Here is a 26,133-nt window from a genome sequence, read left to right on the forward strand (position 1 = left end):
TCACCACAACATTGTAAGAAAGGCAGAGCAAATACTAATACTTCCCTTTTATTTATGAGGAAACAAGCTTGAATAAGTTAAATGATTGCCCGAAATAAGTAATAATAATGAAGTTGGAACAAGAATTCTCTGAGCAATCATCTTGTTGATAGTTATATTCTAAATATGATACCCTAATACATTTATATTAATTTAGTGAAATAAATTGAATTTAAAGTAAATTGAAATTAAAATTGACACTTTAAATTTCATCCTCTAAATCTCTAATTACTGAATTATCTTTTATAATCTAGTATCTACTGTGGATTATGAAGACTATCAGAGTGTAACTCGTTTCCTAGACCTCATACCTCAGGATACTCTGGCAGTAGCTTCCTTTCGCTCCAAAGCCTACACACGAGCTGTAATGCACTTTGAATCATTTATTACAGAAAAGAAGCAAGATATTCAAGAGCATCTTGGATTTTTACAGGTTTGAAATTAATATAGTGAACTTAATAATGATTGCCAGTCTATTATGTTTATATTGTTCATTTTATCAAGTATTTTAGATGCTGTGCTAGGCACTAGATCTTTGTAAGCAATTTAGAAGCTTACAGATCAGTGGAGAGAGATAAACATCCATTCAGTGTAAAATCATAAGTACAGTGAAGTAGATATGCCCTGAGGAAGGACATTAACTCATCTTTTATTTGGGTTGTGGTGAGAGATAGGAGTAGGTAAACAAGGGGTCATTATGGGCTTCTTGAAGATAATATCTAAGCTGGGTCTTGAAGAATGAATAAATGATAGGTAAAAGGAGGAGGCAAGACATTCCAAGCAGAGGCTTCCCTATGGATTTTGGAGAGTAAGTACACCCATCCCTCTGTTTATGCGGATTATCTGTTCCACCCATCTTTTTTTCACTCAGAAGAAAACCACATAGAAAGAGTCCACCAGTACGAAAAAGATACTAAAGAAATAGGCCAATATAAGTCATAAAAATATTTATTTCACATATTTCCACAAAATGCTAATGAAAATTCAGAAAAACCAAAATATAGTTTATTAGCTGTCAGTATCTATACTGTAATCTAAAGCAATCAACCTCTTTAAAATTGGCACAAAGTCACTATCTTCATCACTTGAAATATTTGGAAGTACTACTTCGGTTTCATTATTTATGTTTATGTTTTTGGATGATCTTTTTCTAACCCCATCTTTTGCTAAGTTTTCATAAATTCTTCGATATTTACTACAACATTTTAAAAAATCTTTTTGAAAATTTAAGTCTTGTTGGATGTTTGGATCAATGTCTACAATTGCAAGTTTCCAGTTTTGTGGCCAGTTGAAGAGCTTTGTAAATATTTTCTGCAGTGAATGAAACTGGTTCAAGATCACTGCCGTATTCATTGGCAGGATGGGCTTCAGATATTACGTGAATTCATTATCAGTTAATTTGTTATTATCATCTGTATTCAAATTGTCATAGCATTCTTCTTGAAATTTATTTAATAAATTAATAATGCCAGTTGATTCCTCTTCACTTCTTGGAACCATATGCCTGGGTACAACCATTTCTGGCTATACTGCTTTCCAACAAACATTTAAAGGTGATGGCTTTATACCACTCAAAGCTAAAGCAATATTCTTGGTACAACTTAAAACTGTATTTATTCCAGGTTTCTGTAACTGTAAGTGATTCATTATCTTCAAGTTAATTTAAAATGTCATTAAAACTCCATTCGATATAATTAGTCTTAGTGGTGGAAATAATGACTTGATCTAAATGTTGGATCAAGGAAGTTGTATTTGGTGGCAAATATACAACTTTTATATTTGGATGCTCTCAATTATGAGGATGACCAGATGCATGATCTAAAAGTATTTTAAAAAGGAAGACATTTTTCCTTCATACAATTTTCAGCTTCTACAGCAAAACATTTGTAAAACCAGTCACAAAAAAAGTCAGTAGCCACCCATGCTTTTTTATTTGCCATACAGTGAATGGAAAGATTATTATTAATTATGTGTTCGTATTAGTTTTTCATACATTGCTGAGTTAAGCTATTGTTTTTTAGAAAGAATAATCGCCAGTGATGGAATTGAAAAAGAAAGAACTGCTTAAAATGAGACCACATAAATGGAAACTGTGTATAAAACGTCCACAGTCCACATAAATGGGGAATATTTACCGCATATTAAAAAACTTACATAAAAATTATACCATGTAAATTGAAGGACGGGTGTATATGCTAAAGAGTAAAGTGTTAGTTTTGGAATGGCAGAGGAAAGATAATCACAGAGGACTTTTTAGTTTCCCAGGATTCTTAGAGGATTTGAACCAGCGAAGTGCTTTAGTCAGAATAGCATTTTAGCTAAATGCCTATGGGAGTCATGGAGGAAAGGTTTGATTAGGGCTGTGATTTAAGGCAAACAGGCCATTACTATTGTAAGAAATGTGGCCCTGAATAGGGGATAAGTGGATAGGAGGATGTACTGATTATAACAGCAATCAGCCATGGCAATATTGGTTAAATAATGGGTTAAGTGATAATATTATGACCGTGTAGGGAAGAAACTAAGGGCAAGTGGGGCTAATATAATGGTATTAAATAAGAGGTCAAAATTTCTTGGCTTTTTCAGGTCAAACTGTAGTGAGAGAACTGGAAAATTAGTAGCTTGTAGTCTGTATAAAATATTAGCCCTCTTCTGTCTTATTTTCCTCCTTACTAGCTTTGAGTCTATTGTTCATTGTTAAAGTCATTCTCTTTCCATGGATGTTCAGTTCTCTCTTTTTCTTCCTCTGTGTTGTACTCACTTTGTAAAATCCAGCCCTGGATAAACTCACCCATCTTCCTTCCCAGTGTCTTCTTGTAAGGAGCTGAACATTGCTGGAGAAAAATCACACAATCACGAAATGAGTTTTAACTTTTTAAGTTCATAATCTTAGACATCAACTGGACTCTAACAACTGCCTCAGTCCTTCTGTGTTTCTCTAGTAAATCCACTTTCCCACTCTTCAAGGTGACTGTTTTCTTACCTTCTCTTTATTTCTTTCCTTCTACCTCACTTACTTAACTCAACTGATGATCTCGCTTCATTGGTCTTTGGGAAAATAGAAGCCAAATGTCTGCCAAATCTGAAAATACACTGGCTTCTGTGCCATATTCTTTTTCTTGTCTTCTGTTGTTTCTAAGGACCCCTTCCTGTCAAAATTCAGTCCTACTTGTATTCTCAATTTCAGGGATTTCATTCTTCAAATATTCTTGCTTTCTCTAGTATCATTAATTTCTCTTTCTCAACCAGAGTATATAGGATATATACTCTGATATCTCCTATTTTAATTTTTTACAATTCCCTTTATCTTAGGTTCTGTTTCCCTTCATAGTCAATTTTTTAAAGAATTGTCTGTCTTCCTTATATTCACTTCTTTACTTCTCATTCACTCTTTGTCCATTCCAATAAGCCTTCTTTCTCCATTTCACTGACACTATTGCTAGGAAAATCATTGGACTCATGTTACCAGATCTAATCAGTGTTTCCCAGTCCTTATTTTCTTAACCTCACAGCATCATTTGATCACTCCTTTCTTTATAAGACATCTGCTTTTCTTCCGTGGCTCCTGGGATACCACATTCTCCAGGTTTCTTCAAACTACTCTGGTTTCTCCTGTTAGTTTGATTTGTTAGTTTTTATCTATGAATATAGAATGGAAGTTCTCTCCTCTCCTTCTTCGGGTCTCTTTTCTTCTCTCTATATTCACTTTCTGAATCATGCCATCCTTTCCCCTGTCACCGAAACTTTTATCTCAAGACTGACTATCTCCTTCTAACCCAGATTTGATGTCTTGGGTTTCTTGAAGGCATCTAAATACCAATATATTAAAATGCTTGTTTAAATTTTTTTACTTTGTTTTAAAATGCAGTAAAACACTTATAAACTATACTCAGCAGATTTTATTATAAATTGGGTCAGAAAAGAGTTCAGGACCTTGAGGTTCTTTACAGCTCTTGTTATCAATAACAGTTACTAATATAGGTTCATATTTAAGTGGAGTAAGTGTTGCAGCAATAGAATGGCTGGGAATAAAATTACAATTTTATTGTGAGTCTGCCTTGAAACAAAACTTATTGCTTTGAGAAAAAATTCTCATATGCCCTTTTCACATAAACTCGTGGTTTTTAGTTTTATTTTCCTCTCTGTTTTCCCCCTCATTTGATTGCTTTTTAATGGTCGAACAAAGAAATTATATGCTGCTATGCATGAACCAGATGGAGTGGCTGGAGTAAGTGCAATTCGAAAGGCAGAACCATCTCTTAAAGAACAGATCCTTGAACATGAAAGCATTGGCTTACTGAGAGATGCCACAGCTTGTTATGACAGGGCTATTCAGCTAGAACCAGACCAGGTAAGATAATAAATGAAAGACAACATAATGAAAAGAGCCGAGCCCTTAACTCTGGAAAACTTAGTTTTAATACTGTTTTTACCAGTGTCCCAGTGTGTCTGGAAAATATTTAACCATCACTGAGCTTGAGTTTCCTGACTGATAAAATTAGAGATTTGTGCTAGATGATCTCAAAGATCTCTTCCCATACCAAATTTCTGTGACCTGAGAAAACCCTCAAATCAATGAGATTTATTGTGGAGTATATTTAGATTAAACTGTGTGTGCAATTACTCTAAAATTTCTATTTTTGTTTGCTATTAAAAATATAAGATATGCATCAATTTTTAATAATAGTAGTGATTCTCTACAGTCTAAGAAACTTTTACAGATTACCAACATCTGTGAATCTCTGAAATGAGCCCATAGAATCATTGAGCTACAATTTCTCATGGGGGTATGTTACATAGCTTTTGTTTATGGGGACAGGAAAGGAATTTAGAATCATTGATTTATAATCTTGACCTAGGTTCTCTCTAATCTTGGGGTATTGCTTTTTGCCATATTTGACATGTTCATTTCTCAGAAGCTCAATGTACAGGGCCTTTAATTTTTTACAATCTTATTTTCGGTTTTAAAGAAAATTGCATAACACTATTTAACTTTTTAGATTCTAAACCCAAAATATATATTGATAATATTGTGACCTTGAGTTTTCATTTTATATATGACAAATAATATGACAAGTAATCTTTAAATAAAATAGTAAAGAGTACTTGTTACTTTTATATTTGATCTGAACCAAACATTAGATCAAATCTAGAAGAAATAATACATTTAATGTGAGATTTTTAAGATTGTCTGCATTTAAAAAAACCTATTCAGGTGTGTGTAGGACATTGGTAAGGGACTCTGCCATATAGCAAAGCAAGGTAATTACTAACGTAAGAAGGGTAGGCTCAATGAGGTAAATAGTATTTTTAAAAATAGATATTAGTTAAACTGTTTTTGGTTCCCAAGATATATTTGAAATGACAATTGTTATTTTAAATTTTTAGATCATTCATTATCATGGTGTAGTGAAGTCCATGTTGGGTCTTGGTCAGCTCTCTACTGTAATCACTCAGGTTAATGGAGTTCATGCTAACAGGTAATATTTTTTGAAAGTATGATTTTCTTTTGTTTTATATCTTAATAGGGAATTTTTAAATTGATGAATTGGGTTGGCATAATGTTTACTAAAGTAATGAAATGTTTTTTATGTTTTCATGCATTAGAGATAAGCACCAAAAAATACATTTTCCTCTATCTGATCTTGGAAGCTAAGCAAGGTCGGGCCTGGTTAGTACTTGGCTGGGAGACCACCTAGGAAGACCAGGTGCTGTAGGTGTAAAATAAATGAATGAATGAATGATTGTAAGCTGACAAGGTCCTTGCAATCTGTGAGGTCAACCAAGGGTTGCCATGCCTAAAAAAAAATAAAAATAAAAATAAAAATTTTTCCTACTTTCTCATAGCACTTAACAGCTTATCTTTTGTCCAAAGAGTCATCTTTGAATTATATCTCCTTTAATAGAGAAACCTTCAAGAACTCACTTATTCCTGATGAGGCTCAATCAGCTCTGCCTACATTGTCAACATCAGTTTATTTTCTGTGTTGGGGAGGGAGAAATTTTGTGACTGCATATGGAATACCACTCTAGACTCTGTGGGTTGATTTTTCCCTAAAAGATTGATAAAAATGAAAGCAGCCTTCTTTTTTTTTTTTTTTAAAGAAAATGGGTTTGTTATAGCAAATCAAATGATTGCCTCTCCCCGCCCCCCACAAAAATAAATAAATAAAGTAACACTTATGTGTGGCAGATACTAACGCCAGACAGTTTTTAGTTTGGAGAATAACTGGAAGTTGGTTCTGCTCTTGAAACTGCCTTGCTCTGAGAACTGAAAGCCTTATTCCTTAATATATTTACTAGACCCCAAACGACTTTTCTGGGCAGTGAGGTCTGGTCAAAAGGGAGAGGATCTTAGTTAACCAAAAGGCACACAGGCCACCACTTTCAATTAGATTACTCTGAAAGCAGCTCTTCTAAGTACAATTTCTGTCAACTCAAAACTGTGATTTATAAAGACCGCCATTCTGTAATGTCCCAGAGCATAGAAGCTCACTGTTGGCCAGATGGTTTCACAGTAGTAGAATAAAAATGAATTATGGAGGAAACTGCAGAAGCAGGGAAAGATTATATATTTTAGATATATTTCTCCAGATTAGTTGAGAGACCTTATGAATAAAGAGATTGTAAGAATTTGGTACAGTTTGTCATGGCTCAAGCTGAGGTGTCAAGTTTTCTTATGATGCACACTGGACAGAGCCCTCTTTCATTTTCTCTTTTGATCTGGGATACATACAGCCTCCTGATCTATGAAAAGGCAAGTGTCAATAATTTAATGAATGCTGCTACATAATATTGGAGCAAATGATCATTAAGGGTATGTGTTTTCCTTGAGGAGAATATTTGCATTTAAACAAATATTTCTCCAAAATTATTAACTATGCTTGAGCTACACTGTCATTGTTTTTAATGTACCCATTTATGGGGTTAAGTTCTCAAAGCTGGATCCTCATTGCCACTTGGTACTTTTTGGTATAATGCTTGGTATGACACAGCCCCTCTGGATAGCACATCTTACTAATTCTACTCAGATTTTTATCCTAAAACTGATATTCTGGCATCTGGTGATAAACTTGTAAAGTTATTAAAAATTGTAGTTTTGAAAATTTTATTTCTATTGTATTTCTGTTAGTCTTGTTCTAAATTCTTTTTGGTGGTATTCATATTTAGAAATTAGAGAATATTCAGTATTTATGCTGCTATTTTAGATTTTATTAAATAAAAGTTTACTCATTTGTTACATTTTCTTTATGGATTTTTATTACAGAAAGAGCAAGGATAGCACTGATCCCATCCTCTTTGAGTCTGTTATTTATTTATAATTTAGGGATATATGTGCCTATCATAGTTATTAGTTAACTAAATGGAAAAATGTGCCTACCCTAGCCAAGCGTCTAGCATATAGCAGGTATTCAATTCAAATGATATGATTAATAAAGCAGACATATGGGGAAGTCTAGCTTCTTTTATGCAACCATGACCCACCCAAAATATCACAAGCCATCTTAGTGTCACATAGTAGAATACTTAGGAAAAACAATTACTTATACTGGTTTTACACATTCAAATTTTAAAGTAACTGAAAATATTTTTAAAATAGGTTTATATTTTAGATAGCTAATTTTGTATCATTGTTATGCCATTGACACATCACTTGTAACTTTCTTAAGCCCTTATTGTTGAATGTCCTCTACACCCCCCAACTCCCATCCCACCAGCTCTTATATTTTTGTCTTAAATTTAATTCAAAATTCCAAGTTATTGGAATTGCTTACTTCTGAATGCATATATGTTCAGTTGGCTTTTTTTCTTCCTTTCCCTTTGTTCAAGTTAAGCATGGAACTAATCTTATAACTATACTTTGTAATTATCCAGTTATTCTGCTCTAATACATGACACAATTTAATTTGTCCAGGAATGATATTTTAAAATGGCTCTATCAGAAGTAATTATTGAAGACATGTTTTCGGGGAATGGAAAGATTAAAATTTGGCAGGTTGTTTTGGATAGAGATAATTATTTTGTATGTATGTACAAAATATAATACAAATGCAATAAGTAGAGTGATAAATAAATACAATAAATAGAGTATCTAAACCAAAATAAAAATATTTAAATGCCACTTTAAATTTAAATAAATAAAAGCTTAGTTGTTATGGTTTTTTTTTTAATAGGTCTGAATGGACAGATGAATTAAACACATACAGAGTGGAAGCAGCTTGGAAATTGTCACAGTGGGATTTGGTGGAAAACTATTTGGCAGCAGGTAAAATTACTTCTTAAATATAAGCAGTTTTAATATGCTATAAATATTCAGACTTAAGTAGCTAAGTAACAGTCATAATTAATCTATCAGCCTGTTTTACAATAGCCTTGTTCAGTTGTTCAAGTAGAATGAAACCATCTGTTCAGAGTTTCTCCTGACCATTTTATTATATGAAATAAAGCGTTTTCTTAGACCCAGCTACCATGGTCCTTGACTCTTCATTTGTTTTTTAGATGGGAAATCTACAACATGGAGTGTCAGACTGGGACAGCTGTTATTATCAGCCAAAAAAAGAGATATCGCAGCTTTTTATGACACACTGAAACTAGTGAGAGCAGAACAAATTGTACCTCTTTCGGCTGCAAGCTTTGAAAGAGGCTCTTACCAACGAGGATATGAATATATTGTGAGGTATTTTGAAGTTTCCATTTTTATATTACTGGTCTATAACTGTCATCTGACAGGTTTAGAATTTTTTAATTAGTAAATAACTGATGATATGTCTGGTATCATACATAGTTAGACAAAATGGCTCTTTATTCTTTAATTCACATCTTGCAATTGAAAAATGTTCTAACATACATCCTATTAATTAGGAAGGCAATTATGAGATTTCTAAAAAATATCAAAAATATATTTGTCTTCATATAATTTATACTTTATTTTCTATACAACTGACCTAAATAATGTAGACATCTACTGTGCTTGGCACATTGGTGTTTTCCTTCCTCATTAAGAAATGCATTTCACATTCCTACCACCCCCCAAAAACATATAGGCATTACATTACTAGAAAGGAGTGCTAAATTTTAGAGAGAGGAAAGACCATAATGGAAAACATTTTAGGTCTGTTAATTCATCTGAAGAAAATAAACAAATGTTTTAATTGAACTATAATAAATTAAAAATATAAGTAAGCAATTTTTTCTTTTTAGTTAGAAGAATTTACTATGTTTTATATCAGCCTCTTTGGTAACATGTTCAATGAAACCAGAGATTGGACCACCGAGATTAATTCTATTCTGTAGCTACTCAGCTGCATTCTTGAGCACTTAGTCATAGATACTGACAATGCATAGGAAAAAAGTTAGTGTGATTGTTTCCTTCAGAGGGAAGCATTGCTTTCACTCTTAGGGGAAAAAAAAAAAAATTAAAAATTGCATTCATATCCCTCATACAGTGTTGGTAGGATTGCGAATCGGTACAGCCACTGTGGAAAATAGTCTGGAGGTGCCTCAAAAAATTAAAAATAGATATACCTTTTGACCTAGCGATTCAAAGTAAACCAAAACAATAATTTGTAAAGATCTAAGCATCCTTATGTTCATGGCAGCACTGTTTACAGTAGCCAAGATATGGAAGCAACCTAAATGCCCATCAACAGACGATTGGATAAAGAAGTTATGGTTCATATATGCAATGGAATATTACTCAGCCTTAAAAAAATAAATAAATAAGTGAAATCCTCCCATTTGCAATGATGTAGATGGACCTAGAGGTTATTATGCTGAGTGAAATAAGTCAGAGAAAGATAAATACCATATAATTTTAGTTATATGAGGAATCTAAGGAACAAAAAGAACAAACTAATTGAAACCAGACTTACAAACACAGAGGACATTCTGGTGAAGGCCAGAGGTGAGGTGGGTGGGGGATTGGGAGAAAGCAGTGAAGGGTTAAAGCACAGATTAATAGTTGATGAGTGGTCAAGGGGATGGGGAGCATGGTATAGGGAATGCAATCAGCAGAGATGTGATGGATATGTATAGAGTCAGAGGGAAGATAGAGTAATCTGCAGGATCGTTTCATAAACTATATAAATGTCTAACCAATGTTCTGTATGCTTGAAACTAATAATAGAATAAAATAAAATCATTCACAAGCCTATTACTCATTATATAACTACTATTAATTTTGGATATTTTCCTTTTTAGACTTTGAATTCATGTATGTGAATTTAACTTAAAAAAACCAAAAAAACCTAAAGGTGTGTTTGTAGTATATATATATACAGTATGGTATCCTGCTGTTGAATGTTATTAAAGCCTCTTAGTAAACCAAAAAAAAAGGTGCATTCATTTCACAATTTTTTACTATCATCAACTATCAGGTCCTCATATAGTATAAATCAATTATGTTGATTTATAATGGATCCATATTTTATCTTCATATAGGTGATAAAGTTTGATTTTCATACATTTGAATTGAATTTTATATACCCTTCTCCAGTTTAATAGGAATTTGGGGATCACAGCAAAGCAGTAAATATTTAAATCAACATAAATTGGTATTTATACCTAATTTGAAAAGATATAAATAAATGTTACTGTTTATATATACCAAGAATATATATTAGTTAAAGTTCTTTCAAAAGAAACTACACATTTCAGATTCTTCATGGCTAAATTAAAGTACATGCTTTATAGATCAGATTAATAAGGCTGGATATTATAATATTTTAATGTTGGCTCTGTCTGTCTTCAGATTGCACATGTTGTGTGAGTTGGAGCATAGCATCAAACCACTTTTTCACAAGTCTCCAGATGACAGTTCTCAAGAAGATTCTCTAAACTGGGTAGCTCGACTAGAAATGACCCAGAATTCCTACAGAGCTAAGGAGCCCATTCTGGCTCTTCGGAGAGCTTTATTAAGCGTCAATAAAAGGTTTTCCACACTTTTTTTGTTTTAATGTCAGTTATCGTGAATTTAGTATTATATTTGCATATTATTTGGGAGCATTTATTTTTTTCTAATTTTCTTTCTGAAGCTGTATTTTTCTGTTTACTTCTCAGTGCTACTCTGTATAGTTGAAATGAACCTAGAACTTAAGAATTACATGTATATGCAATATATATATTTTTTAATGTTAAAAACCTATCTGGGGGAGGTACGATGTAAGTCAATAATGAGGTCTTCACATACTCATAATTAATAAAAATGGAACACTCTTAAGAAAATTAAAATTAGTTTTTAAACAAATTAATCTTTGAAGTGGTATATTGAGAATGTTTCATGTTGGGAAGAGATATTTTAATTGTTGTTGAATATACTTAAAAATGCTCTCCACCTCACCCCTACCCCGTTTTGTCACATTTCTTTAGACCAGATTATAATGAAATGGTTGGAGAATGCTGGCTACAGAGTGCCAGAGTAGCTAGAAAGGCTGGTCACCACCAGACAGCCTACAATGCTCTCCTTAATGCTGGAGAGTCACGACTTGCTGAACTGTATGTGGAAAGGGCAAAGTGGCTATGGTCCAAGGTAACATCCAGGGGAATGGCATCATATATATGTATTGTGTTGCAGATTATGTACTTCCTACAAAGGCCTGAGTGAGAGATGATTCCTAACCTGAATTCAGAATCTTCTTTTTCTGTCAACTTTCTTCATCATTTATCTACCATAATTGGGAAGAAACTGTTCCTTCTGTCCTGAAGTCCCTAAATATTTTTTCGTTTCAAGGCTGAAAGTGTAGTTCTCTCATTTTTTCTTGAGAGAAGTAACCAATTTTTACTTTGTTTTTACCTTCTCTATGTATAAAGGGATCATGTAGTAAGCATTCAAAAAATACTTGTTAAATGAACACAACAATGTCCTTACATCCTTGGCAGATAATTGGTTTTGCATGGACTTGCCAGTATTACTGTCAAGATTCACTTCTAATTTTCTAGCCTGTTAGAAAAGAGCTTAGCTTCAGAAAAAAAGTCACCAGTAATCTTCAGATTAAAGCTACAATAATGATAAAAGGACTTTTTAAATATCTAAACTACTTGCAAAGCTTATGCTTCAGATTTAAATGGCTGTTACTTAACATATTTCATGCTTACCATCAGTCTAGAATTAGTCATAGGCATAGTATGTTTTGAAATTGACATTTACTAACTGTAGCTGGTTGTCTTTGATTGCACCAACTTTATAGGTGGCTGAGAAAGGACAGTGGAGGAGATGTTTCCTGGATAGGAAATGAAAATAATAACTTAGCCTGCATTAGTCAGTACCTGTCATTTTCTGAGCTAGTGCTAACCTATATATTGTAATGCCTAAAACTCTATATGTTAAAAATGCAGTTTGTCATCTAATATTTAGTACCTATTTCTCTTCCCATATTCCTTATTTTGCTGGGTAGGACTCTATTGCATTCTTTCAGCCAAGACAGAAATCTGGACATCACCCTGAACTTCTCTCCCTCACTTTCCACATCTAGTTGGAGACTAAATCCACCTTAGAAAAGTCTTTTGAATCCTCACCCTCTTATTTATCTCTGCTGCTTTCATTCATACCCTTACTTTTACAGCCTATAACAATATTAACAGCCTTTTGGGGGTCCTCACCATTTCTGTATATACTTTACTGCTGCCTGTGGTCTCTCTGAAATAATATGTTGAATCATGTTGCTCCCCTTATTAAAATCCTTCAAAATATTCTTCATGCCTTTCGAATTAAGTCTGAACTCTAGGAAGTACACAAGGCCCATTATGACTGAGTCCTAGTCTCCTTCTTCAGTCTTATTTGTCACCATCTCACAAACCCTTTAGACTTCAGCTAAAACCAGACTACTTACCCTTCTCCCAATTAAAATTATTATTCCTTCTACCAAGAATGTATTTCACTGAATTCTCTGCCATGAAAATTTATTCTCATTCTTTAAGACCTAATTCAGATTTTCCTCATTTGGTAACCTTTCCTGACTGCTGCTCTCCTCCATTTTTCTATATTTTCAGATAATTTTTAGGGGATTCCTTTTTCTTTCCTCCATAATACACATGTATATTCCTCAGTTAATAGCACTTAGCTAATTGTGTTGTTATTTTACATAGTCTATTTCCTCACTTGATTGTGAACTTTTTTAAGCCAGAGATTTTGATTTATTCATGTTTGTTTATCCCCAGTCATATACATATATAAGTTCCCTGCACTTTGATTAACTATGAAATGAATGAGTAAATGAATGAATAAATATGAGTTCTTCATGAAATGAAACACTGCTTCTTTTTTAGGATTTTCCTTTCTTAGGATGGAAATAAGAGCTAAACGTAAAATTACAAATGAATTTATACATAAAATATCTAATGAACTTTAAATCCTAACAATTTTATTTGTTTTTCAGAAAATGTAAATATGTTCTTAAATTTAAAAGCTGGTTGTTGCCATTTTTCTTTTAGGGTGATGTTCACCAGGCACTAATTGTTCTTCAAAAGGGTGTTGAGTTATGTTTTCCTGAAAATAAAACCCCAACTGAGAGTAAGAACATGTTAATCCATGGTCGAGCTATGCTACTAGTAGGCCGATTTATGGAAGAAACAGCTAACTTTGAAAGCAATGCAATTATGAAAAAATATAAGGTAATTATATCTATAATGCAGTTTTAATTAGAAACTCTTTTTTTGTTTTTGAAAATGGGTAAAATAATTTTAAAGTCCATATGGAAGAATACAGATATAAAAATAGCCAGGAAACTCTTTTGACTTTTTAGTGAGTATATAACATGAGTATATAGCTGGAAGAATTAAAGTAAATAAATTCATGAAACTACCACCTAGGTCAAGAAGTAGAATATTATTAGCACATTACAACACACCCTAATCACCCTCACTCCCCAAAGTTAACTAAACCCTAGTCTGAAAAGTTTTCAACAAGCGCAATATATAACTTCCTTATTAGTTGTTAAGCTAATACATGGATGGTATTACAAGTCAGTTATTTCTCAGTTACCCATGGGTCAAAGAAAAAATAGCAAAGGGAATTAAAAAATACTTTGATTGATAAAAATATGACATATTAAAACCTGTGGAATGCCTCTAAAGCCATTCTTGAAATGAATTTTTTATTTGCACATAGTAGAAAAAAATAGAGGCTCCAAAATTAATGAGCTAAATATCCATCTCAAAGAGTTAAAAAAGGAACTGAAAAAGAAAAAGTAAAAATAACAAAGAATATAGACTATAGGAAATAATAAAGTAATAGCTAGTAGCTAGAATTTGTGAGGCAGATTAACTAAGAAGTTAAATAGGCAAAAAGTTTTAGAGCCGCGTAGGAAGCTGCCTAAGTCTTTGAAGACAGTGGTGCACATGAATAACTCAAAACTATGAGGACCCGCTAGAGATAACTTCTAAGGAAAGAATAATGTGTGCGGGGGCGGGGGGGGGGGCCGGGGGACGTGGCAAATAATGTCCATTGATATAAATCATCAATGTCTATCTTTTGGGACACAGCAGGATAGAAAAAGGTAAAGTGTGACAAGTATATCTGGAGGGGGCAAACTGAGAATAACTAGCATACATATCAAGATTTATTATAAAGGTATACTAATTAAGATGATTTTGTATTCATGTAAGATTAGACAAATAAACCAATGGAAAAGAAGAACAGAGAATCCAGAAACAAATTCCTGATAATACTGTGGAATAGTGAGGAATAGTCTTTTCAATAAATGATGTTGTACCATTTGGATATCAGGGAAAAAACAATCAAATTGATACCTTCTTCACACCATAAACAAAAACGAACTTCATATAGATTATAGATCTAATTTTGTGAAATACAAAATAATAAAGCTCCCAAATAATAATATAGGAGAGTATCTTCAAACTAGAGATGAGTCAGGACTTCTTCAATAGACCAAGGACACTAACCGTAAAAGAAACAATTGATAAATTTGACTAAGTTAAAATTATGATTTTGTTTATCCATAGATACTGTTAAGAATGTAGAGGCAAGCCATAGATTACAAGGTGTTTGCAATATATAAGTGATAAGAGGCTCATGTCTATAATATAATAAGAACTAATAAGAAAAATACAGACAACTCAATTTTAAAATGGGATAGAAAACTTCACAGAAGTAAATATATATAGATGACCCCAAAAAAGAAAAAAGAAAATGTCGAATGTAGTAAAAAGGAATAAATGCAAATTAAAAGCATTATGAGATAACACTATATACCTGTCAAAATGGCTAAAATTTAAGATTGACCGTTCCAAATGTTAGGCTATAGAGCATTTAGACTCCCATAAAATGCTGCTGTAAGATTAATTGGTACAATCATTTTGGAAAACAGTTTGGCATTTGCTGCTAAAGATCATAGTACTAACATATAGCAATGAAACCAACAAACCAAAGTTACATGCAACAACTTGGATTGATCTTACAAACATAATGTCCAATGAAAAAAGCCAGATACAGAATAATACATTTAGTATGATTCCATTTATATAAAGTTCAAAAACGGACAAAACAAAATTATATTAGAAATAGAAATAGTGGTTGTCTTAGTCTGTTTGGGCTACTGTAACAGACATACCATATATTGGATGGCTTAAACAAACATTCATTTCTCACAGTTCTGGAAACTGGGAAGTACAAGATTAAGGCACTGACCAATTTATGTCTGGTGAGGGCCTGCTTCTCGGTTCATAGATTACCATCTTCTCATTATAACCTATCGTGGTGGAAAGGGTCAAGGGAGCTTCCAGGGGTCTCTTTTATAAGGGCATTAATTCCATTCATGAGAGTTCCACCCTCATGACCTAATCACCTCTCAAAGGCCTCACTTCCAAATACCATCACATTAGACATTGAGCTTTAGCGTATGAATTTTTGTTTGGCGGAGGGACAAACATTCAGTCTATAGTAGTGGTTATTTTTTGGGGAAAGGAAAGGGATAGTGATTGGGAGGGTGAATGGGGAACTCATGTTTCTAGAGTTCTTGTATAGGTGTTACCACTTGGTGATGACTGATCAAGCTGTACATGTAAGATTTATGTATTCTATATAAAAATTTTAAAAGCTTAAACCAGAAAGGAAGAAAGAAGGGAAGGAAAAAAAAGAATGAAGGAAGAGAGAAAGGGAAGGAGGGAGGGAGGGAGGGAGGGAGGAAGGAAGGAAGGAAGGAAGGAAGGAAGGAAGGAAGGAAGGAAGGAAGGAAGGAAGAAGGAAGAAGGAAGAAGGAAGATAAAACCAGATTGAAAAATATTTTTTTGTAAGAAATTTTAATTAGTGTTTTCCTTCATTCCCTTTATTTCTCCTGTGACTAGATGGAAGAGGCACACTGGCTGCCTTGTCCCTTTGGCTGGTTGGGCACATAAATCCAACATCTATTCCATATATCTAGTTATGTAATTTCTCTCCACAGGCAGCTTTGTATCTGCATGTTTTCCTGAATAGAATCAGAGGAAACTCAAGATAGCATTTAAGGTTTCTAGTCTAAACTATGTTCTCAAACTTGCTCAGATTAAGAATGGAAATTGATTTTAAAAGATTTTTAGTCAGCCATTCTGCGTATTTTCCATCACATTTAACATAATATTATTTAAAAATTAATAAACCACACAAACATTTAAAGGGCAAGGAAACAGAGAGGAAATGGCAAAAGAGACTGAGTAGGAGTGGCCAGAAAGGTAGGAGAAAACTTGGAAGGTTGTAGCCTCATGGAAATCAAGGGAATGAAGTGTTTCAAAGAGAAAATGGGGTAGACAACAGAAACAGATGCTTAACAGAGTTCAAATGAGATCAGAATTGGAAAGTATCTTTTGGAATTAAGGATCTGCTTTAGTGGAGTGGTGAAAACTAAATCCCAAAGGAAATAGTTTGAGGAATGAATGTAAGGTGTAAAATTCTTTTTAGAAGTCTGATTATGAAAGAGGTAAGAAAGAAGACAATAACGTTTAAGAGATATTAAAGAAAAATAAGGTGCGATTTTTTTAAAAAGGCATTTTTATGCTTTTAAAATAGTATCCTTTCGGAGTTTTGGTATTACCTCTCCTTCCTTTGAGGTGTTTTTTTTTTTTTTTTTTTACAATAAAAATACACATATATATACATACATAAAATACTTTAATCCATCTGCAAATTATTTTGATGTATCATATAAAATGGCAGTGGAGTTTTCTTTTCTTATATAGTAAATGATCATGAAATGTTGTTTAGTGGACAGTCACCAGAACCAACCAGCCATCCTGAGAAAATCTTTGTAAGAAAGTAGCTATTTTTATCATATCAAAGAGTCAGCATGCTTTGACTCTGCTCTGCCTAATTATGGGTCACATACTTTCAATCCCTAATCATCTATTCATATTTTACTTCCCTGCATAGTGGGATTTTTTTTAGGTGAGTATCCTGTGTTCTCTTTTATAGGACGTGACCTTGTTCCTGCCAGAGTGGGAAGATGGGCATTTCTACCTTGCCAAGTACTATGACAAGTTAATGCCCATGGTCACAGACAACAAAATGGAAAAGCAAGGTGATCTCATTCGGTACATACTCCTTCATTTTGGAAGGTGAGTGTGAGAACTGAGTTTGCTGATTAAATATGTCAGGGTGACTGTATTGATACTCGCATATTCAGGATGTTTTCTGCTTTACAAATGATTCAACCTATCACCTTAGATGAGATATAAATTTTTCTTTATAGAATTTTTCTTCCCTTTTAAAAATAACTATTTTACTGGAATAAGTAATACATGCATTTTTTTAAAAAGTTCAATAGTATCAAGAATATACAATGAAAATTAAGTGTACTTCTCTTTCAGACCTTCATCCCCTGAATCCCCTTCCTAGAAGTCCAGAAAACCCTAAATCTAATATATTTAGTGGCTGTATTTAATTGCTAGTGGAATCTTTTCTTCCAGCTCATTCTGCTAAGAAGTTGTATATATGAAAATAGTTTTGACATTAGTCTTGTAGAAAGAGCTTATCACTAAGTGACAGTTGAAATATAACTTAATTTCATATATTAGTGTATTATAGTCAAACAGTATATTCTCATTCGTATTGTTTATATTATCACAAATTATTAATTCCTAAGAAGTATTAATGACATTCTACTCATTCTTCTTATCATACTCATGTATCATTGCTTTACATTGAAGGGTAACTTACTTCAGAGCAGTAAATCTATTTAAGTTGCTTGTTATTAGGTACTTTAACATCTTAGTTCAATATATTCAGGAATCTAAGTGATATTTGTTCATCAGTGATGGTAGCATTGCAAGATTTGGCCAAAGCATTTCTTCCCGAAATACAATTCAAGTTTTAGAAAATTCAAACCTAATTTTATTAATGATTATTAATTGCTTGTTGTTGGCATTTTGAAATGAAGCATAAGCAGAGGACAGTTATTAAATACATTTTTCTTTTCTAAAATGAGTAATAGCTTTTATTTGCTCTTCATTATTAGCATATATCATGTTCATTGGTATATAGAATTTATTTCATACATTTCTTCTCAAACAGAGTCAAGAGTCCTTAATGCATAACACTGTTAGGCTTGTGTGAGATTTTTAAAAATATAGTTTAAGAAGGTAAGGCTATTTTAGAACATATTTTATTCATAGTACTTAAAACATTTGGAGGCTTAAAGGAATAAACTCAGCTAGCTATCTAGACTTAGATCCTGAGTGATTGAAATACCGTATTATTACTAATTATGCATCAGTATTTGCCCTCAAGGAGCTACAGTTCAATTAGATGAAGAAACCTTAAGTACTTAAAACATTTAAATAATGGTACGTGATAGAATGTGTGATCGGATCAAAATAACTGGAATAAATATCAGAAATTTCTTTTTGATATTAGGAAGATAGCAAAAATAAGCCTAATGAGTCCAACAGTCATGTATTTTGGGCAAATCTGAAGTCATAACTCAACTCAGTCATAACTGGCTTCATAATTTCAAAAGTATACTTCTTTGTACTGCAGTTGCTACATGCTACAGAAGTCTGGTAGGCCTCATAAAGAAAGTAGGATTTAAAAGATAATTAAATTCAAGAAGGAGAGGACATTCCTAACTTTTCACAGATTTGGCAGAAAAACATGGTTTGACTGGTTTTGTTCAGAGTATAGTGAGGAAATTGGACTTGATGGAAGAAGTATGCTGATGAATAATGAAAGACTAAAATTGGAAAGTTATAAAGAAACAAGATTGTGAATATTTGAATCTCTGGCAGAGCCATTCATAGTCTTAATATATAAGTAGTTGCTTTCTGTTTTTGAACAGGGGAGAGCATAAAACTAGACTTTCAGGAACCTTAGTCCAGAATTTATTGAAGGGTAGAAATGTAGAATTAAGGAGATTAAGTTATTTTAAATTCCCAGAAATTGAGTCATTGGGCCTGACCTAGGCTTATGGCCATAGAATGCAAATGAAGGCCGAGATCTTAAGGACAATTTGTAAGAAGTATTGACAGGACTTTAACTAGGTCATAACTTGTATTAATTTTGGTACAGGCAATATAGAGCTTAGTGAGGAATATAGTAAGAAAGAAAAAGAGAGAAAGGATTAAAAAATAACCTGTACTAGGAAGAAATAGTGATACCATAATTTTTGTCAGAAGGTTATCTATTACTCAGTTAGTAGTTTGAATCTTAATTTTATTTCTGTAACATAAAGAACGCTATGTTAATAATGTATTTGTATAATTGCAGATCTCTACAGTATGGAAATCAATTCATATATCAATCAATGCCACGGATGTTATCACTATGGCTTGATTTTGGTGCTAAAGCATATGAATGGGAAAAAGGTATAATTTTGTATGTAAAATTTTAAGGAACTGAGAAGAAGTATAGTTTTCATATAAAATCAGATTTGGCTTGACAGTCTAACTTATTAAAAGCTAGAATGAATTTGATAAGATTTTATAGATTTCAAAAAGTCAGCTGTAATTGAAAAATAAATTTAAAAAAGATTTTATGTATGAGTAAGAAACTGAATGCTAAAAGGGGGAAAGACTAAACATAGACTTTTTATTAAAATGTAGTTAACATACAATATTATATTAGTTTCAGGTGTACAACATAGTCAACATTTATATACCTAACAAAGTGATCACCACAATAAGTCTAGTAACCATCTGTCACTGTACAAAGTTATTATTTTATTAACTTTATTCTCTTTGCTGCATATTACATCCCTGTGACTTTTTTATTTTATGACTGGAAATTTGTACCTCTTACTCTTCTTCACCTTTTCCACCCTTCCCCTGACTTCTCTTTCTTCTGCAGCCATCAGTTTGTTGTCTACATCTCTGAGTTTGTTTTGTTTTATTTGTTGGCTTGTTTTGTTTTTTAGATACCTAAGTGTAGACTTTTTAAGTAGTTAAGATTCAGGGCCTACAAATGAAAATCTGCTCACTCCTTAATGACTTAACACATGTGGAAAAATATTAGTTTAAGCCAAATAATATATTGTAAAAATTATAATGGATTGTGGTTTGTTCTTTTTGTTTCTAGTGAAAATTAATGGTCCTTGAATTTTTCATTGCCCCTAAATATTTTTTCCTACTAGGGCAGAGAAAACTCTCTTTTCACAAATTGGCAGGTGATCTACCTTTATAACTGGGAATAACATACCATATTTCCCCCCTTATCCATAGGAGATACATTCCAAGACTCCCAGTGGATATACGAAACCATGGATAGTACCAAACCCAAATCAGCTTCTTCAACTCTAGTAGAAATGTGGTAGCAGATTTTTCATCTGCAGATATAGCCTCTCCACTAACTTATATACTTTTCAGTCCAAACCTGTTTTTGAATCCTACTTGCAGTTAATGGCTTGATGTCACTTGTTTCAGGGGATCCCTTGCTAAAGTCTTTGTTTTCCACCCACAAATTTAATGCCTTTTGCATCTTAACTAAGCATTTCTCACTTACTATGGCTGTAACTTTTGCAGCTTGAGGAGCAACAGCAAAACTAGCATGAATTTCTTTTTCCTTCTTCACAATTTCGTGGATAGAAGAATCGTTCTTACTGTAGAGTTTACCAACCTCAATATAAGATTTTTTTTTCTTTCCACACTGTTGAAAACTTTGACCTTTCCACTTAAAGGAAGCACTTTATGGCTACTCTTTTGGCATATCTGAGTTGCCAGCCTCACTACTCTTGCGTTTTGTTCAAGTAAGGGTTACTTGAACACAAGCACTGGGATACTGCAACAGTTGATCTGATAACTGAGGTGGCTACTAAGTGACTAAAGGGTAGAGAGCATGTACATCATGCAGAAAATGGATGAAAGGAGGATTCATGTTCAGGGAGGATGGAGCAGGAATAGCATGAGATTTCATCATGCTACTCAGAATGGCAAGCAATTTAAAACGTATGAATTGTTTATTTCTATAATTTTCAGACAGCAGTTGACTGCAGGTAACTGAAACCATGGAAAGCAAAACTACTATATATCTTAAAGCTCTTTTTAAAACAAGATTTTTCTTCTGTGAAATGAACCAGTATACTGTTTTATTCTTTACTATTTTTTTATTTTTGATTTTTCTTCCAGCTGCGCGCTCTGATCGTGTACAAATGAGAAATGATTTAGCTAAAATAAACAAAGTGATCACAGAGCACACAAATCACTTAGCTCCCTATCAGTTTTTGACTGCTTTTTCACAATTGATCTCCCGAATTTGCCATTCTCATGATGAAGTTTTTGTTGTCTTAATGGAAATTATAGCCAAAGTGTTTCTGGCCTATCCTCAGCAAGCAATGTGGATGATGACAGCTGTGTCAAAGGTAATATATTAATCACACAAGTGTTTTTTTCCACTTTATGTGGCATTGATTACTTAATGCTAATATGTAGATGCAAGTTCTAGGGTTTCTCATATTAAATTTTGTAGCAAAACATTTTAAATACTTTAAAAAAGACAAATTATAGTATTATGTCTCCTTTTAAAATTCAGAAATATTTATCATTAAATGAAGTGACTAGAATGTTTAAAATCAGAGAATTCAGCATGCCTTATCTTTAGGAAGTCTATAAACATTTAATGCTTGGTGTAAAATGGCAACCTTTTTTTTTTCCCCCAAGTGTTTTAGTCCAAAGTACCTGAACTATTAATACTAGAAAAATTTAGTTACATTATTAATGGAACTTCGCAAGTTTATAAATATATTTAATAAATAGAGAATTTCAAGAATACATAGAGATATAAATCACTCTACTATTCATTAATGTGTTTTTGTGTGTTTATTTTCTATGCATATTTTAGCTCTAATTTAAATTACATAGATATGTAATTTCATATTTTTACTTGTTACCATAAGCATGTTCCAATGTTATTAAATATTCTTTGAAGACACAATTTTAGTAATTGTATAAAATTCTGTAGTAGTTAGCCATCTATAATTTATTTAACTATTAATCATTGAGGTTGTTTACAGTTTTTCACTGTTGTAATACATCTAGACACATCTATATTCTCATTCCTAATTATTTCTTCAAGGTAGATCTAAGTCATAATATAGCAGTATTTTTATGGCTATTGATAGTATTGCCAAATTGATTTCCAGAAAATTTGTATCAGTATAAATTCTCATCACGAATACTTTTTAAGTTGATTTTTATTAGAAGTTTTGTTATCTTTTTAAAATCTTGTATAAAGTTGCATTTACCTTTTTTTTATGACAGTCTTCTTATCCCATGCGAGTGAACAGATGCAAGGAAATCCTAAATAAAGCTATTCATATGAAAAAATCCTTAGAAAAATTTGTTGGAGATGCAACTCGCCTAACAGATAAGCTTCTAGAATTGTGCAATAAACCGGTATTATCATAAATCTTACTACTTATAGACCAATGTTGAATAATTTTATAAAAAACTTTTATGTAATTTTGGCTGGGTTTTTCATTCGATTAATTAAATTAAAATGTTAACATACATAGGTACACACATATATCAAAAGTTATCAAATTGTATACTTTATGTGCAGTTTACCTTAATAAAACTTTTTTAAATTTCTAATACATGTCCCTCAAATATCCTCCAAATTTCTTTATTTTTTTATTTTTAATTACAGTTGACATAAAATATTATATTAGTTTCAAGTGTACAATGTAGTGATTAGACACTTATAAAACTTATAAAGTGATCACCCCAATAAATTTAGTACACATTTTACACCCTTCATAGTTATTATAGTATTACTGACTATATTCCTTATATTATACTTTACATTTCTGTAACTATTTTGTAACTACCAATTTGTACTTCTTAATCTCTTCCCCTTTTGCACTCATCCGCCCAATTCCCCTTCCATTTGACAACCATCAAAATGTTCTCTGTATCTGAGTTTGTATCTGTATTATTTGTTTTGGTCTTTAGATCCCCCTTGTGAGTGAAACCATATGATATTTGTCTTTCTCTATCTGACTTCACTTAACATAATACCCTCTAGGTCCACCCATGTTGTTGCAGATGACAAGGTATCATTCTTTTTTAAATGGCTGAATAATATTTCATGGTATATGCACCACTTCTCCTTTATCCACTCGTCTGTTGATGGACACCCAGGTTGCCTTCATATCTTGGCTATTGTAAATAATGCCATTATGAACATATGGATGCATATGTCTTTTTGAATTAGTATTTTGGGTTTCTTTAGATAAATACTCAGAAATAGAATTACTGGGTCCTTCTTTATCCCTTATTATAGCCTTTGTTTTAAAGTCTATTTTGCTGGTATACATACTGCTACCTCAGCTTTTTTGTTTGTTTGCTTCTATTTTCATGAAATATCTTTACATGAAATATTTTCATGAAATAACTTTTAGTCTGCATGTGTCTTTCGATATGAAGTGAGTCTCTTGGAGGCAGCATATGTAAGGGTCTTGTTTTCTTAACCTTTTAGCCACCCTATATTTTGATTGGAACATTTAATCAATTTGCATTTAAAGTAATTGTTGATAGATATGTAGTATTACCTTTTTATTCATATTTTTGATCCTCCTTCCTCTCCTCTCCACTTCCCTCTCTTCCTTCTCATCCTTCTCTTGTTCCTCTACATTTCTTATAATACTGATTAGGTCATAATGAACCCCTTTAGCTTTTTTTGTCTGAGGAGGTCTTTATCTTTTCTTGGAGTCTAAACGATAGCTTTGCTGAGTAAAGTAATCTTGGTTGTAAGTCCTTGCTTTTCATCACTTTGAATATTTCATGCCAATCTCTTCTGGCCTGCAAAATTTCTGTTGAGAAATCAGCCGACAGTCTTATGGGAGTTCCCTTGTAAGTAACTAACTGCTTTTCTCTTGCTGCTTTTGAGATTCTCCTTATCATTAACTTTTGGCATTTTAATTATGCTGTGTCTCGGTATGGGCCTCTTTGGGTTCATCTTATTTGGGTTCATCTCTGCATTTCCTGGGCTAGTATGTGTATTTTCTTCACCAGGTTAGGGACGTTTTCCATCATTATTTCTTGAATAATGTACAATTATTCAATTCCTTACTCTATCTCTTCTTCTGGCATCCCAAGATGCAAATGTTGGTAAGCTTGATGTTGTCCTCATTCTTTTGGATTCTTTTTCCTTTTTGCTGTTTCGATTGGGTGTTTTCTGCTACCTTATCTTCCAAATCACTGATTCCGTCCTCTGCGTCTTCTAATCTACTGTAGATTCACCTAATGGATTCTTCATTTCTAACTGGTTCGTTTTTATGCCTTCTATCTCCATTTTTATGTTTTCTGTTTCTTTGTTGAAGTTCTCACTGAGATCATTGAGCATCCTTATAACCAGTGTTTTGAATTCTGCACTTGGTAGATTGCTCATCTCCATTTTGTTTAGTTCTTTTTCTGGAGCTTCGTTTTCATCTTTCATTTGAGACATGTTTCTTTGTCTTCTTATTTTGGCTGCCTCCCTATATTTGTTTCTGTGTATTAGGTAGGTCTGCTATGTTTCCCGGTCTTGGTATAGTGGCTTTATGTAGTAGGTGTCCTGTGGGGCCCAGTGGTGAAGTCTCCCTGATCATCCGAGCCATATACTCCAGGTCTGCCCCTTGAGTGGGTCTTGGGTGCCCTCTTGTTTTAATTGAGGCTTGATTGCTGTTGGCACGCCAGTGGGTGGAGTTGACCCTTGGGCTGATTGGTTGTGAGGACTGGCTGTTACTACAGTGCAGGAGCTGTTGTTTAGGGGCTGACCCATGAAGCAGGTTTCATTTTAGCTGGGCTCTGGTGCCTGCTGAGTCTGCCATTTGGGTATGTTTGTTTTTGTGGAGGTGGTTGATTCGTGCTCTAGTGTGGTCTGAGGCTAGCCGCCAGGTGTATTGATTCTGGGGCCTCTTGGGAAAGGCTCTGGTCTAAGCCAAGGTCAACTGCTGTGTATATCCTACCAGTCTCCACATGGCTTCTTCTGTATATCCTTAGTTATTGTACTTATGTTTAGCTAGACTTTAGGTGATTCTCAATGATGGTTGTTTTGTAGTTTAGGTGTAATTTTGATGTGGTTGTGAGACGATGCAAGCTCAGAGTTTACCTACTCCACCATCTTGACCAGAAGCTTCTTTGAAATTTCTAAAAGTTCTTAATGTAAATTTTCTGAGAGGAAATTATCCATATTTATTAAAAATAATTTTAAATAGAGGATATGAAATAAGACAAAAATATAAGTATATAAAATACTCAGTTAATTAAAGTTGTCTGATTTTTTCTGTCATATCTTTAAACTTTCATAATTTGTATACATTAACCTGCATATATGAGAGGAGAGATGGAGCTTTGGTTTTTATTCTTTTAGTATACATTTCATTACCTACCATGAGACAAGCACTGTGCTAAGGTAGACAAAGATGAATAAGACTTGTTCTCCTGCCCTGAAGTGCCCATAAGTCTCATAAGAAACTAAGCAGGTGGTTATTATTAGTGTAGTAACTACTTTTTTCATTAGATGTGACTAAAATATGGACATGCTTGTAGGAGTGACTCACTATTCTACTAAGGAATTGGAGGGGAAAATCCCCTAAAGAATGTCCAGGAAAGGTAAAGGTGGGGTAGGCATAGACATAAGGAGGAAGAAAGAGACTCTATAAGTTAAAAGCTAGATTTCACTTTGCAGATACTCTATTA

The 26,133-nt window shown here is 33.1% G+C and overlaps 1 protein-coding gene across 4 annotated transcripts in view; it reads left to right on the forward strand.

Annotated features, from left to right (window-relative positions):
• ATR (ATR serine/threonine kinase) overlaps nucleotides 1-26,133 on the forward strand; it is a 135,826-nt gene that overhangs the window by 94,913 nt on the left and 14,780 nt on the right. For all 4 annotated transcript variants that reach the window (XR_896111.2, XM_011364451.2, XM_011364452.2 and 1 more), the window contains 12 exons: nucleotides 294-472; nucleotides 4,226-4,390; nucleotides 5,428-5,519; nucleotides 8,214-8,305; nucleotides 8,539-8,716; nucleotides 10,790-10,969; nucleotides 11,407-11,566; nucleotides 13,468-13,647; nucleotides 17,438-17,580; nucleotides 19,727-19,824; nucleotides 21,580-21,812; nucleotides 22,711-22,845. Coding sequence is in view for 3 of the 4 variants with exons in the window: in XM_011364451.2 (XP_011362753.1) it covers nucleotides 294-472; nucleotides 4,226-4,390; nucleotides 5,428-5,519; nucleotides 8,214-8,305; nucleotides 8,539-8,716; nucleotides 10,790-10,969; nucleotides 11,407-11,566; nucleotides 13,468-13,647; nucleotides 17,438-17,580; nucleotides 19,727-19,824; nucleotides 21,580-21,812; nucleotides 22,711-22,845 (1,835 nt within the window). In the remaining variant the exon portion in view is untranslated. The remainder of the gene's footprint in view (nucleotides 1-293; nucleotides 473-4,225; nucleotides 4,391-5,427; nucleotides 5,520-8,213; nucleotides 8,306-8,538; nucleotides 8,717-10,789; nucleotides 10,970-11,406; nucleotides 11,567-13,467; nucleotides 13,648-17,437; nucleotides 17,581-19,726; nucleotides 19,825-21,579; nucleotides 21,813-22,710; nucleotides 22,846-26,133) is intronic.

Source organism: Pteropus vampyrus, unplaced genomic scaffold, assembly GCF_000151845.1.
Source record: "Pteropus vampyrus isolate Shadow unplaced genomic scaffold, Pvam_2.0 Scaffold97, whole genome shotgun sequence".
Lineage (NCBI taxonomy): Eukaryota > Metazoa > Chordata > Mammalia > Chiroptera > Pteropodidae > Pteropus > Pteropus vampyrus.